Genomic DNA, 16,043 nt, shown 5'->3' with positions numbered 1-16,043 from the left:
TCAGAGCGTAGATGAGAATTTCTCAGTGCATTTAACTCTGAGCATTAAGCATGTGCAGTGCTGCTGAGGGCTGTATATTGTGCAGAAGAATTCAGGTCACATAGTTCTGCTATTTTGTTGAGCACCAAGATCACTGAACTACAACTGAAGAGGATGTAATCCATGCATTGTAGTCATAGTGAAGTTACATGATCATATATTACATGTATCCTGTCAACCACATAACATTATTATTGTTTGCTCAGAGGCCTTTGAAAGTTGACCTAATCCAAACATTATTTATTATCACCTTTCCCATTCTTCCAGACACCGCTACTCTCAGTACCTCACAGCTCAGGTGATTGACAGTGATGGACAACCAATCAAAAGCACCAAGTCCTCCTTCAGCCACTTCTTGAGTTGTCTTGAATGGGTGCCGGTCTATCGCCCACTGGAAGGAAAACAGCGAGAGAGAAAGTACCTCCGTCCAAACTCGGTCTACCTGACCTCACCTGAGGTCACCAGCCTCCTGGGGACTCATGTCTGTTATGTGGACATAGACCCCAGCGAGTTTAGCAAAGCTCTAGGTAAAATGTGTATGCTATGGTGTAGATCTCTGGTGTCCACAGCTCGTGTTTTGTTATCCTTTAATGACCCTAAAACAGACAACCTGTGAGTCACTGCCTTTTTCCTCTTTTAGGAATGAGAGAAAGTATCTCAGTGAATGCTCTGATAGACTACCTGAAGGAGTGGTGTGTCAAACCACAAGCAGATGACCAGGAGCAGAGACTACCCGAGGATGAGTTAGAGGGGGCCAATTTCACTTCCACAGTTGAGCACATCCACAACGTCTACACCTATCTTGATATGAACTGTCCCCAGAGCAGTCTGAGGGAGCTGTTCCATCATACCCCTGCTGTATTCATAGAGTACAACAGGTAGGTCCTCAGCTGTATCAGCATACCTTTTCTGGTTAATGTCTACATTTTTTCACAAATCAATTTTTTACCCCAGGCGAGATGAGTGGTGTTCAGGACGATTCTACCACCTGAAGGAGGTGTGCTGGAGTGACCCGATGGCAGTGTTCCAACGCTACAGACAGCTGACTCAGGCACCAGACAGCCCTGTCCAGCAGCCCATAGTTCTGTTTCCCTTCTACAACCCGCTGGATGGCATGAAAGCCTTCTTCACCAGAGTAAACTATATGATAATATACTGTTATTTCCCTACACGTAGAAAGTTTCTTGACATGTTGTTTCATAGCCTGTTACGCAGAGAAACATATTTGAAATGTTAAACTATATAATATTTAATATTATAGATATAATTACATTGTATAGGCACTCTTTCTCTCTCTGTCTCTTTCTCTCTTTCTCTCTCTCTCTGTCTCTCTCTCTCTTATGTAATAATTTCCAAAATTCACAACATGTTTTTATCTAACAAAATATTCCACTTTAATCCAAATTTGTTGAAAAACAACATTTTCACTGCAGTGAAAAAGCTGCCTGCTGTCCCGCACACATCTGTATCAATGGGGGTCATTCAGAAACCTCCATCTGCATGTTGTGTAGCAACATACGCCTCCTGAAAAAGGGTCCTGGGACAGAAGATGTTGTATGTTGTACCGATTGTAAAGCCCTCTGAGGCAAATTTGTGATATTGAGCTATACAAATCAATTGAATCACATTTGAATTGCATAAATCTGAACCCAGAATGCTGTCAAATTATTTGCGGTAAAATGTTTACTTGACAAATTCCGGACATGGTAGATTAAGATCACAGACAACCTCGGCAGTTATTACAAATGACTAGATATTCATTCGTTTAACCCCACAAACTAGTGTAGTTAGTTATGGATGTGCTCCTTGGTTACTTCTAATAATGTAGTGTTGAGGACATAGTATCTTGTCTGTCACCTGTTATTAGTCTTACTATGAAAGCTCTTATGCTGTTGTACTTAACTGACACCATAGACTACACCATAACTAATGTAAACTATGAATGCATCTGTGATTACATATCTTGTGTGTAGCTGCTGAATGTGGATCTCAGACCCAATATGAAGCAGTATGTCGGCTTGTTGGAAGTGATCTGTTCATCATCTCCCTTACCAACTGCTGAAGTGCTACAGGATGTGTCGGTGCTCTATGCCGTACTCGGTAAGGACATTTAGCTTTACAGTCTTTAGCTTCATCGAGTGTCTCGCATTCAGTGACGCACACATTTCCGTGTTCTGGATGTCCCATCTGTTTGCACCTCATTAACTCTCTGCTCAACAACTGTCATGTTTCCTTCTTGACAAGCTTGATTTGTTACATCTTCCCTCTGACTTGAGGTGCTATGCTATGCTATGTTATGTTATTCTATGCGATGCTATTCTATTGCATATTACAGCATACATTTCTGTTTTCAACAGCTCAAAAGTGTAAAACTAAAGTATCTGGTGACCAGGAAAACATCCCTCACGCCAAGCTCAATTCCAGCTACTGTTCCACCTTGAAGGGTAAGTAATGCATATACATTACCTCTTCAATCTTTGTGTCTGTTCAACTTCCTATTGGCCTGACTATTTACTGCAAAGTATTTGCAATAAACAAGCATCATCAACACCTGTCAGTGCAGCACATGATTGGGATTTGTTGCTGCAGTCTGGAATTACTTTACACCAGAGACTGATAGCAGTGCAATAGCTTACTGCACTGTCTGCAGTGTAAGTGCTCGTAGGTGTGGCAGCAGCACAGTGAACTACAGTACTAATGTTAATTCCTCCTGATAAGCAGGTGGCACCTTGTATGGCAGCCTCTGGCATCAGTGTATGCCAGAGGCATTCACTGATGCGTGTGTGTGTGAATGTGTGAATGCTGGCTTGTGTTGTTAAGTGCTTTGAGTGGTTGCTAAGACTAGAAAAGCGTTATATTATGCTGTTTATGGAACAGTTACTTCAGGAAACCTCTGAAAATGTAGGAGATCTCACCGATGAAAGTCCTCAAGAGGTCTGCCGCTAAGCAGCAAACATAAGTTTTTAAGTGACTTCTAACGGCTGACCAGTTTCTACCAATAGGGGAAAAAATGTAGTTTTAACAACGAGATCCTCCTTTGCAAAGAAAACAGTGAGATGTACATCATGGTAACGGTGCTAGGTAATGCCCTCTGCCCTGGCATAAAATGTGCACAGGAAAGTTAAAAGTGGGGACACAGAGGGGAGACGTGAGGCAGAGATACTGCGTGAGGTGAAAGGGACAGGTGCATGCAAGTGTTGTGAAAACAAAGGGAAGTTATTGTAGTTTGGCTGCTGATTTGTCCTACTTACCAACATGGTCGTTGACTGGAGGATATTGCACTTTAAATCACTAAGCACCTGATTGCCACTGCATCATAATGCATCAAATCTTAACACACAGACATGATACACATGTTTTTTACCCTTTCCAATATGTCATTGTCTCCAATGTACGATTAAAAGTCCATATATCTGTTAAGAAATCATAAAAAGATGCTCCTTTTTACTTAACATCAATGGGTACATTGCAAAACAAAAACTGCAAACATCTAAGTTGGTATACTTTTAATGGTGCCCTTTAGCTAAAACAATTGGGCAGGAGCTGTAGGTCACAGCGTAAAACTTTGCAGCACAAACTGACCGATATTGTACTTTTTGTTATGCCAATCCCAACACCAATTTAAAAAGTTGATATTCCTTTTTCAACATAAAAGCAAAACCTAAACATCTTTGATGATGACCCCATCAATTTGGTTATAAAGAGCTGAGACCAACAAGTCAGCACCTTACTGGTGAACAACCATGTAATGGAAGCACTGATTTAGATTGAGCTCTAAATCACCTTTAACAAATCTTTGACATTTCTGTTTCTTTCTTCTTTTACAACAACAGAGCTTTTGGGTGGCTTTGTGAATTTGATTTAGATAAATGATCGATTTGATCTGTACATAATTATTATTGGGTGGTGAGAAAGGTGATTATGTTTTAAGGGGAACAGCTTTAGAATAGGGAAGAATCTGTCCTTTAATGGTCTGCCTCTTAATGGCACCCTGTAGCGTTTCTGACCAGTAGTAAGGCTATGGAGCAACATGTGCAATACAATGTTTTTACAAAGCAGGATTTAAGATATTTCAAACATTGGAAAACTAAATGTCATTAGGAAATACATACAGTGTTGGTCAGTGACAAGGACAGCCACAGTGTGGTTTGGTAATAAACGTGAATAAAAAGATAACTTTGTTAACAGGAAAACTAGACAGGTCACTCTCTATGATCAAGCATCAGTAGATTAAGGGCCTTCACTGACCCTGGCTGTCCTTTTTGCCTCGTGTTCAGGTATGGTGTCTGATAAGAGAGTCTTCCCCACCAAGGATAACAGCTGGGTGACTCTGGCACACAAACCCATGATTGCTGACAACAAAGAGGTGGAAAAGATCTTTAAACCTCACAAGCAGATCTGTCTGCTCAACCTGCCACCAGCAGAGAAGAAGACTGCTCCCAGGAGCAAGACTGGGAACTTTGGTACGCTGCTGCTACTGTATTTAAATATGTTGTCAATGTTAGATTTGTTAGAGATTACTCTTCACAGTACACAATGAGAATTATGCCCCAAACTACACAAATAGAACCCAAGTTGAAATGGAGATTCTGACTATCGTTGTATAATTGCCTGCAGGTCAGACCGTGCCGGGAGAACGATCCAACACTGTACTTGCCTTCAACGAGATGGACCGATCTTTGTTTCTGGAGATCTGCGGGATCCGCCCTCTGTCCCAGTGTGTCAAGACTGAGCCTCTGACTGAGAGCCTGAGACCCTGTCTGTCCATGCAGGCCATGGTGCACTCTGTGATACCCTACATCCAGAGGTTCCTGTACCACCACGACGAGCTGGCTGAAGTCTATACAGAGCTGATTGACAACAACATTGGAGAGAAAATTAAGCGACTTCACTTCGGACAGGTCAGAAGATCACATCTAGTTGGTTGAGAGCAGTTTAAAACCTGGAGGAAGTCCATTATTTGGTTGTTTTACTAAAAGCATACTGATTAGACTGAAGCCTCGTTGAGGGAGAATCTCTTACCTTAATCACACCCATCTAAAGGAAATATTTATACTGAGCCATTTTCAACATTCTCCCTTCTACATACCTGTTTACAGGTGGGTAAGCTGTACATTCGCTACCAGCTGGACCTTGCTGATAGTGAGGATGCATTGGTGGAGGTGCAGGATGTTATCTGTCTGCTGAAGGATGAGAAGGAGCTCTACATTCAGAAAGATCACCTCTCAGCCAAGCTGGACATCTGCAGGTTTGTATATGATGGATTGAGTGCCAACACTCACTTTCGTCCTTTATTTCCTCCAAAATCATCATCTTCCTATTTGTTTAACCTCCATTAAATCAGTAAATAATGACGGCAAACATGAGCCTTTTCTCACAATGCTTTAACATATTCACACCACACAGACTGGCCAAAGTCAGTATGAAGTTTTTGGTAATATCTAATATAATATTCACTGTGTGACAGATTAAAACTTGTTTTAATTCCAAAGTGGGACAGTTGTTGTGTTGTAAGTTTAATAATAGGAAACCAACGGCAGGTTTTTTAATACATCTTCAGTTCTTATCTTTAGGACTAACTAGTGGGTAACGGGATTTTTTATTGGTAGAGGATAGTGTGTGTTTGTGTTCAGTTGCAGTTCAGTTGAGTATCAAAAACTGGCTAGTACACAGAGTGTCAGGTGCTCATTACAAAATTCAAAGCATATCTATTGCCTCTCGTCGACTCTCAATGGCAACTTCTGAGCTGGTGGCTTGCAGCTAACATTGCTAAAATGTTATCAGCACTAACAGTGTAGAACACAGCAACAGTGCTAACAGCACTAACAGTGTAAAACACAGCAACAATGCTAACAGCACTAACAGTGTAAAACACAGCAACAATGCTAACAGCACTAACAGTGTAAAACACAGCAACAGTGCTATCAGCACTAACAGTGTAAAACACAGCAACAGTGCTAACAGCACTAACAGTGTAGAACACAGCAACAGTGCTAACAGCATTAACAGTGTAAAACACAGCAACAATGCTAACAGCACTAACAGTGTAGAACACAGCAACAGTGCTAACAGCACTAACAGTGTTTACCTGAGGGAACCAGAGGGTGGGTGCTACGTTTCTGTGACGACGCTGTCAGTCTAGACGGTGTCAGAGCAGTGCAGAGTGGCGGTTGTTAGCTAATCAGTGGGGCACACTCACATGCACTAACATGCACTGAAAGCATGCGCGGCCCGCCCGGCTCCGCTATGGCAACAAATCAAGGAGGGTATCTGGAGAGAGACTTCACTCTCTGCTCAGGTAGACATTACTCTACTACTCTTTACATAGACGGTAGTTGTTAGCTGCTCTATTAATATTCAGAAAGTTGTATAGAACCTTTTAAATGGTACCTGTTCTTATAACTCATATGGTCCTATCAACGAGAAATCAAACATCATAAATCATGAGCAAAGGACCTGTGATCAAATCCATTTGATGCTTACTGCTATATAGTGTGTGCATTATCTGTATGTACATAACTTATCTTGTTATAACTTGTAATCTTGTGTGTATGTGTGTGTTTCAGGGAGCTGGTGAAACTCTTCTGCACAGAGAGCAGCCACAGAAAAGAGCTGATGCATTTCCTGAGCGGCCTCATAACCTCTCTCAACGTAAGTGGTATCTGATCCTTCAAACATTGATCCACATCCAGTGATCCTGGTCTTTGCTCGCTCTCTGTCTTTCATCCCGTGACTCTCTCTGTCTTTTCAGTCACACATACACACTGACTGCTACCACCACAGAGCTGACCGTAGCTAGAACTAATAGGCATTTTCCCTGGAGGGAGTCACGTTTACATTAAATGGCAACTTGCTCTCATCTCTGTAGAGCAGTACAGCAGCCCGAACAGAGACTCTGCAAAGCTCACATCAAGCTTCAACTTTGATATCCTCTCTGTTGAATATCTTATCTTTGAGACATGCAGCAGAACTAGGCTGCATTATATAATCAATATTGAAATCTAAATAAGACAGTTTGATTAAGTTCTATGTCAGGATTTGCCAAAGTAAATAAATGGGATTTCTTATCTGTTTGATTAAAGGGTTTTAGTGATGTGATTCTGAAGCGTTTAATACACTCAGCCAGATGCAGATATGAGAGGCTTAGGAGAAATTGTGTGATCTGCCTCTCAACTTATTATGCCCGCTTATTACTTTAACTTTTATATTATTCCAGGGAATTGATCAAGTACATATTAATTAGGTCATTACCATTTAAACAAGATGAGACTCTCTGAAGAAACAAGGTTGGGAACATCTGCCACTTCCTCTGTTGGCAACAGAATCTGAAAGGAGAAACCGCAAATCTACTCAGCTCTGGTCTTCATGCATTCAGTAGTTATTTTTGTTAATCCTGACTGCATGTCAATCCTCAGTTCTGGAGTACTTCAATTCACTATCTAAATGGGAGTTTGGAAAGCATTAGAAAGTCTTTAATATAATAAACAGATCTTTTTCTTTGCTGCATAATGTCACCACAGTTATAACTCTGTGTCTGCAGGACCAAGGGTCTCTGAAGAGATTCTTAGGCAAGGAGGACATCAGAGAGCTGCCCAGTGAGGAGGAGCTGTGGGAGGTCCCAGAGCCTCCCAAACCAGAGATGAACCTGGAGAGAGGTAAAGATGGCCTATACACAAAGTTAGCACATTAGCCATCAGTGCACCTAAAGCATCTTACAAAAGAAAAAGCTAACATTGTGCCTCATAAGGAAACATGTTTCCTTCTCGTAGTCTCATTTCAAACTTTCATCTCATGCCTATGCCAATAAAGCTGATTCTGATTCTGATTAATGGAACTGAGTCCAGAGAATGAAAGAACATGAAGGAAACTGTTCTTGTACCGTAATTCACTGATCATCCTGTAATTGCCACTTGCAATAGTTACATAGTGTCTCTGAAAACCCTTGCCCAAGGCGGGTGTTATTCTTTTCTTCCATTATTAACAAATTAAATAAAAAATTAAAAAATTGTTAGTCTATACTTTCCCACTTCTCTACCCCATCGGTTTGTTTCTCCTGAAGACATACTTCTCATACGTCTCAAAAGTTTAGTAATATTTTTTTTAAAGGATCAGTCATTTCCTCAAGAAGCTAGGCACTGTAGCTTTTAGCAAACATTACTCAAGCAGGAGAAAATGGTGCATGTAGTGGGGACTATTTTATATAGCGGAGTGCTTAAAATAAAAGTGCTTAAATCACGTGTTTGATTAATACATTGATTATTGTTTTGGTGGAGCTGCACCATCCTCATTAACATTGTTAAAGTGTCCTCAATGTTTGGAAAATAGACTGGATAATACATAGTCACAGTTTGATGCAGAACATGAGTATGCACCTCTCTCATGTTAAAGCGCTGCTTTCTCTGCGTCTGTGTTTGTGACTTCTCACATCTATACTTTCTCCAATTCTCTCTGTGACTCTTGCCTCGATTTCCATTATCATTTCATACCAAGTGTTTTTCCTCTCAGTCCCTGCACACACACACACACACACACACACACAGTTTATTTTTTACCAAATATAGATATATTATATATAAAGACATAGATAACTGGTGTATGTCTTACATATGCTAATTCAGGTTTGTTCACTGTTGTGTGTGGAAACATAAAAGAGCAGCTGTTGCTGGGGCTTAAAGAGCAGATCCCTCACTGCAGCAGAGAGCGCACTCACACAAACACATACAGGGATATGATCAAAAGACATTTTCATTACAAATCTGTTTTTATGGCATAACTGCGCTGAATGAGGCGCAGTTATGATTGGTGCTTTACAACTTTGATCCAATCTTTTCTTCTTCTTCTTTGGTTTTAATTCCCTGAAAATGTTGAACTTCAGGGCTATCAAGGAGTTACTCCTCCATCAGCTCCCCAGAGGAGCCGTCTCGCCCTGCACAAGAAGATGGGGAGCAGACGCTTGTTTGCTGGCCTCCTCGAGCATCTATAATGAATACAGGACCCGGTCGCACTGGTCAGTGAGAAGGATATGGTTGTTTCTGCATGGTAACGCTTCACTGTGGAAAACTACATTTCTCATTCCCCACAACTTCTATGTTGGTCAACAGGTCAGGCAGGTAGCAGTGTGGTAGAAGCCGTAATGAAGCTGTGGCCACCTCCAGCTGGGCCTAAAGACAGAGACCCAGAAAATGATGCTGTCCCCAGAGGAAGCAGCCATGCCATCCCCAAGAGTCACAGCAGCAGCTACGAGGAAAACCAGCCACCCGGGAGCAGCAGGAGACCTGCAGACCAGTCTCACCCTGCTGCTGTGACCGCCAACACACCACCACTTTCAGGTGACACATTCAGCAAACCTCTGTCTCCTACTGCCATTCTTCATACTGGTATCCAGATACTTAGGAAATCCTGTAGTTGTAATTGTTGCAAGCATAATATTGAATTTAAAGCTGCACTAATCAATATGTTTATCAATTCTAGTTGTATTTAGAATGGATCAAATCACTGTCTTTTTTAAGAGGGCACTTGTAGGGATCAGGGGTGTGATTTTTCTGGACTAATCCAGATTTCCGCAGTGTCTGACTTGAAAACATGAAACACGTGAATCGGGTAGATCCGTTAAAAAACAACATTATTTGGCATGTAAACACACAAACTATGTCTCCCCTCCTACTATTCAGTCTTGTTTGTGATAGTGTAAAAGAAAAAACCTGGGAGAGTGATGGGCTTTTGTCAAATCAGATGTTGTTGTCGTCCACGATCTATAAAACTCTGCAGCCAATCGGATCCTTTTGATAATAAGCTCAGTACTCGCTCATAACAGACCACTGTAGTATATCACAACACTGCTCCATATATTTTCACTTTACTTCAGCTGCAGTTGTTCTCAGTGCTGATTCAAGGCTTTTAAGAAACTGCCAGGCCAATGAAGACATGTGGAAGATAGCTATCTAGTTTTAAAAAGTATGTTGCTTTTTGGACAGTTATGCCTTAATGACAGATCCACAGAGTGACGGATCCACACAGTGAAGGATCCACACAGTGATAGATCCACAGAGTGATCAATCCACAGAGTGATCGATCCACACAGTTATGGATCCACAGTGTGATGGAACTAGAGCAGGGGTCTTCAACAGGGGGTCCGCGGCCCCTAGGGGGTCCGTGGAGGTACTGCAGGGGGTCCGCGAAAATTTTTGGTTGATTAGACAATTAAAAAAAAAAAATTTAATTATTTTTTTTTTCTCTAAACATGAATGTGTCCATTATTTTAATAGTTCAGCATTGTATGCATGATAACAGGTATGTTTATGCATGGCAGTGGCACTAATAGGCCATCACTCATTTTTCGTTTCCACATTTATGTTTAAAATGAAAACATCAGTTTGAATATCTTGTATGCATGATTATCATGCAATTGACAGACAATGTTGATATTAGCATTGGTATCAGCTGACAAGGTATGTTTATAAATGGCAGTGGCACGGCCACCCTACTCACTGTGGCTTGCACATGTTTAAAATAAAAACATGAATATATGAACCTGTGTATTATTTGAATAGCTTCGTATTGAATGCACAATAAAGATGTATGTTTATACACGGTACTAGGCCCATTTAATATAAAACACAATTTTATACAATATACTGTATATAGTCGGGGGTCCCTGCTCCATCTCTCTATCAGTTTGGGGGTCCTTGGCCTGAAAAACGTTGAAGACCCCTGATCCACACAGTGATGGATCCACACAGTGATGGATCCACACAGTTATAGATCCACAGAGTGATGGATCCACACAGTGATGAATCCACAGTGTGATGGATCCACACAGTTATGGATCCACAGTGTGATGGATCCACACAGTGATGAATCCACAGTGTGATGGATCTAGAGAGTGATGGATCCACACAGTGATAGATCCACAGAGTGATAGATCCACACAGTGATAGATCCACACAGTCATGGATCCACACAGTGATGGATCCACACAGTGATGAATCCACAGTGTGATGGATCCACACAGTTATGGATCCACAGTGTGATGGATCTAGAGAGTGATGGATCCACACAGTGATGGATCCACACAGTGATGGATCCACAGAGTGATAGATCCACAGAGTGATGGATCCACACAGTGATGAATCCACAGAGTGATAGATCCACACAGTGATGGATCCACACAGTGATGGATCCACAGTGTGATGGATCCACACAGTTATGGATCCACAGTGTGATGGATCTAGAGAGTGATGGATCCACAGTGTGATGGATCTAGAGAGTGATGGATCCACACAGTGATGGATCCACAGTGTGATCAATCTAGAGAGTGATGGATCCACAGTGTGATGGAGCCACACAGTGATCGATCAAGAGAGTGATGGATCCACACAGTTATGGATCCACACAGTTATTGATCTAGAGAGTGATGGATCCACAGTGTGATGGATCCACACAGTTATGGATCCACACAGTTATTGATCTAGAGAGTGATGGATCCACAGTGTGATGGAGCCACACAGTGATGGATCCACAGTGTGATGGATCCACAGTGTGATGGATCCAGAGAGTGATGGATCCACACGGTGATGGCCATGATCACACAAGAAATCTGCACATTTTGGCTTAATTTTGTAATATTCAGAACATCCCGTGTTAAATTTTTCCTTTTGGTCTTGTCTCTGACAGAGCGCAGACAACAGAGTGAGAGCACCAAGTGTGACAGAGCTCCGAATGGAGAGGAAAGCCTCACAGCTCCCAGGCCAACACAGAGTCTTCCATCTGCACAGACTGCGGAGACACAATCCGCTCCAAACAGCCTGTAGGCTTTTTCTCCTCATCCACAAAAATCTGAAAGATTTAGAAAACTAATGTTGACTTTTACTGCTCCTCAATACATAATCCCCAATTCATCTACCTTTTCCTCTCTTTTGTCATCAGCGTCCCTGAGGCCGTGGTGCTTTCCAGTATGTTTCAGGGGGGTGCAGAGACCCAGCGTCCTCCTCTCAACCTGGACTTTCCTCCCTGGAACAAAGTGCAGCCTCCACTGGCCACACTGGAAGACATGGAGCTCACCTGCCAGAGACCCACCACAGTCAGTACATAGAAAACATGGGATGTTTTCTCAGGGGTTGATCTTTGCCAAAATTTGCTAAATTGTACTATGCTTGTGTAGGTGGTGTTATCTGACGACCCGATGGACGTGGCAGTGATTGGTGAGTGGGGGGAGCAGCTGGTCAATTCCTTCCTGTGCCACTGGAGAGACAGTGGCGACCTCGGACGACCCGCACACATCCTGTGGTGCAATCAGAGCGGAGAGAGCGGCCAGCCCTACGATTTTAAGCTCACTTTTGGACCTGCAGGAGGGCCGGTGGTAGTGTACGTGGAAGTGAAGTCAACAATAAAGAAGGAGAAGTCATTCATCCACCTCTCTGCCAACGAGCTGGACTTTGCACTGAAAGAGAAGGAGCGCTATCACATATTCAGAGTGTACAGCGCTGGAGACGCCCACAACGTCCGCCTGTGTCGCATTCAGAACCTGGCGCAGCATCTCCACACCAAAGACCTGGCACTTTATCTGTTTGTATAAGTCCCTTATACGTTTGTGGAGATATTTGCACTATACTAACTCACACCACAATGAGTTAGTATGAAACACTAAAAGTGTTTCATATATAAGTTTATTTTAACTGCACTGATTTAAGTTGTTTTAAATGTACTACTGAGTGTATCTCCCGTCACCCCTCCCCATTTATTGTTCTTGCTAATCAGAAAAAAATGACATTCCTTTTTAATTTATCTGTTCAGAATATTTTTATTGCCACACGTAGGTGTGTGTTTTCTAGTATGTGTACAATTTTAAAGTGGTCAGTGGACATACTGAATATTTCTTAACCTTTTATAATTCCCCTACCTCACCTTTACTCTAGCATTCCTTCTGAATAAAACCCTTCTGTAAGTTGAATGAATTTGACTCATGGTTGTGACACACGTCCTGTTTTTATTTCTTAAATAATCTTGCAGACGGTTCGAGTACATCATTAGTAATGAGGGATTCTGTCACCTTAACTTCACTGACGGATGAAGTGATTATAGCTTAAGTTAAATCAAGTGGAAGCGGAGCTGACTGGACAGGTCCCTCACAGGCTCCCATCATTCCTGGTAACTACTCTGTCACAGTGAAGACATACACACACATCTATTGGATGCTCACACAGAGCAACGAATCTTGAACCACTTACAAGGCTCTTCCTGATACAATTATTACTCTTGCAAGAAAAGGCCATCTGACATTGTACCCAGTTCTACACTGAACCGCAGAAAGCTCCCAAATCTGAAATAAGGTAAAAAGGCAATATGTGGAACTTTAACAATGCAGAGAAAGCAATCCAGCATCATCTTTTTTTCCGTCATACTGTGTGGGAAAAAAAATGATACTTCTTATTTGTCTGGCCCCTGGTGGTCCCTGAAACACTATTAGAGCCACAGTCTATGGATGTGCTGTTTGATGGCTTCTTACTCATGTGATGAGTGTTGGTGGAGGGATCAGAAACTGCCTCTGAGGACAGCACCTCCCTATGTTCATCCTGTGAGGCAACCTCTTGGTAACCAGAGGGCTGCTTTTTCTTAACGGGTAATAGGTTTAGGTTTTTACACAAAAAACACATCTGTATTAGATGTGGGACTATTTTTGCATTGCATAGGAGCCTCTTCTGGATTTATGAGGCATTCATGTACAGCTTGTAAACTCCATCTTCAGAGCTTTTCAGCCGTAGATATGATTTTGGATTGGAACAACAACAAAACAAAACCTTTGAGTTGAGTTGGAATATTAACACATTTGTATTTATTTTTATCAAATTTGTTGTCTCATTGAGGTTGGAAGCTCCTTTTGCAAGGGAGTCCTGGCCAAGACCGCTGCATACAAAGCTGCAGACAAAACATAATAAAATCAGATGACAGACAAAATAGATCATGATTCTAAAATGAGGTTTATAGGATTAGAGTGCAAATGGACTCTGTAATTGTCTTGAACTGCCGGAGAAGTAATTCCCCACTTTAAATGTATTTTGCAGATGACTGTTCCGTGTTGCTTAAAATAAAATGACTCATCAAGGTAAAAACTTCTATTTAGGTATTTATAATAGGCAACAACTCCTATTATCCTCCTCTAAGCTGTAACAATGTCCACTATGTCTATTGGCTCATTCCTAGCATTAGAAAAATCTGTTTATTTGCATTCAGCTATACGATGCTCTGTCATCTGCATGACTATTAGTTCCACAAACACATTACTTATTTATAGGGAATACAAGTGGCAACTCTTGAAGCCTGAACATTTAACAGGCTTCATTTCTTTGGGGGGGAAAAGGGTACGAAGAGGATGTCATATAATAACATAATGAAAAATCCCCATTTCTTCAGGTTTACCAACAATATTCTGTAGTTCACTGTCCAATTCACTGTGTAAGCATCACAACTCAGCAATTCAGAATGAATTTCCTACTTTGCCATAGAGACAAATGGTTACAAGGAATTGCAGATCCTAAGCCTTAAATGCATAGTCTGATTTTATAATTTGGAGCATTATGAGCAAACATTTATGAATTTCAAATCTGGTTTTCAGAAATCAAGTCACAATCACTGAATGTTGAACAGTTGTGGTTGATAATGGCAGGAAAAGAATGTCATATGGCCTGACAGTGAAGCATACCAACCTCTGTGAACTGCCAACCTCTGCATAGCTTTGATATTTCCGACTACCCCTGAATGCAGCATAGTCTGTACGGAGACAGCGAGCAGCGGCAGCTCCCGGCGGAGCAGCGCTGCGATTGGCCAGAGCGGAGGGGGGGGCTCACTACTGGCGCTCCTCTCCTTTGCTGTTTCCTTCTCCTCCTCTGTCCTCCCATCTTAGAGGACAGAGCGATGCGGAGACAATAGGACGCAGAGCCCGAGGAGTCTGCAGGATGATCGGCGCCACATCCACCGTCACACGGCTGCAAAGAGGCTTCTCGCAGGACACCGAGATCAGGCGTTTCTCCCGGCTCACCTGGCCTTAGTATGCGCTTAGATCATCTCGCCCAGGTATATAACCCAGCAGCCTCGGTCGACAGGGCGGACTCCACGGCCTCCATATGGAAACCAATTGAAGGGTGAGTAGCGGAATAAAGCCGGATTGACACTTCATCTATGCTCACCTGCACCCTGACTAACCGGCATCTGACTCACAAAATGATAGTCTACAGCAGATACTGTAATAACTGGGATATATAACACCGTGTGTTCTTGTATTTAGTGCATGGTGGATTAGGCCTATTATGTGCAGCAGCATACAGTGAACACAATGCTGTGGTCCTTGATGGTGGGTGTTGTGTTCTCCCATTGATCTCCAGCAAACAACAAAACGCTGTAATTGAGATTGTTCACAATATTCCTATAAAGTGGCATTTATGTTATTGATCACAACACAGCCTCACCCACCTATACATGCGTCCTGTGTATTGGGGGACAAGACAGTTATCTGCAGCAGCTTGTGTGCGTGCGTGCGTTTTGTGTTTGTTTGCCTGTCACTCAGCTCTAAAGGAAGTTATACTAAGTGACAGTGATTTTTCTCAGAGTCAGTGCAGTCTGAGGACAGACTGTAGGTGGGAAGTGAACCAACATGACGCAGCCCGACAGAACGCTGAAGCTGAGGATGTCTGGAGAAAGAATCATATTGTTTACATCCTCACTGCCTCTGTCCACATGCTGGTGTCAGTGCTCGCTGGGCCAAAGCACAGTGCCTTCCTAATGACAATTAAAGGTTGAGACAAAGTGTTTGCAACCAGTAAGTTACATTATAATCACCCAGAAAACATACTACTAATGAAATTCTCACATAATGTATGAGTGAACCACCTTGTAATTAATTCCTCTTTTACGGTAATCCTCTATTGCTTTATGTTTTCTGAGCCACTGTGGGAGGATGTCTGGGTGTGTGTGTGTGTGTGTGTGTGTGTGTGTGTGTGTGTGTGTGTGTG

The 16,043-nt window shown here is 42.2% G+C and overlaps 2 protein-coding genes across 5 annotated transcripts in view; both read left to right on the top strand.

Moving 5' to 3' along the window:
- Nucleotides 1–12,997, top strand: part of LOC116397950 (protein NO VEIN) — a 53,076-nt gene extending 40,079 nt beyond the window's left edge. For all 3 annotated transcript variants that reach the window (XM_031873873.1, XM_031873872.1, XM_031873871.1), the window contains exons 33-47: nt 307–566; nt 680–917; nt 994–1,174; nt 2,013–2,139; nt 2,397–2,483; nt 4,317–4,502; nt 4,657–4,940; nt 5,139–5,287; nt 6,606–6,690; nt 7,580–7,694; nt 8,915–9,046; nt 9,141–9,368; nt 11,713–11,845; nt 11,965–12,118; nt 12,200–12,997. In XM_031873873.1, the coding sequence (XP_031729733.1) occupies nt 307–566; nt 680–917; nt 994–1,174; nt 2,013–2,139; nt 2,397–2,483; nt 4,317–4,502; nt 4,657–4,940; nt 5,139–5,287; nt 6,606–6,690; nt 7,580–7,694; nt 8,915–9,046; nt 9,141–9,368; nt 11,713–11,845; nt 11,965–12,118; nt 12,200–12,613 (2,773 nt within the window). In that variant the 3' untranslated portion in view covers nt 12,614–12,997. The remainder of the gene's footprint in view (nt 1–306; nt 567–679; nt 918–993; nt 1,175–2,012; nt 2,140–2,396; nt 2,484–4,316; nt 4,503–4,656; nt 4,941–5,138; nt 5,288–6,605; nt 6,691–7,579; nt 7,695–8,914; nt 9,047–9,140; nt 9,369–11,712; nt 11,846–11,964; nt 12,119–12,199) is intronic.
- A 1,836-nt stretch (nt 12,998–14,833) lies between these two features.
- Nucleotides 14,834–16,043, top strand: part of bsk146 (brain specific kinase 146) — a 14,619-nt gene continuing 13,409 nt past the window's right edge. The window contains exon 1 of one of the 2 annotated variants that reach the window (XM_031873889.1): nt 14,834–15,176. The gene's annotated coding sequence lies outside the window, so the exon portion shown is untranslated. The remainder of the gene's footprint in view (nt 15,177–16,043) is intronic. The other variant, XM_031873884.1, reaches the window with a different exon arrangement.

This window comes from Anarrhichthys ocellatus, unplaced genomic scaffold (genome assembly GCF_004355925.1).
Source record: "Anarrhichthys ocellatus isolate YVR2014 unplaced genomic scaffold, GSC_Weel_1.0 scaffold76, whole genome shotgun sequence".
Classification (NCBI taxonomy): Eukaryota; Metazoa; Chordata; class Actinopteri; order Perciformes; family Anarhichadidae; genus Anarrhichthys; species Anarrhichthys ocellatus.
This window is presented reverse-complemented; position numbering and strand designations above follow the sequence as displayed.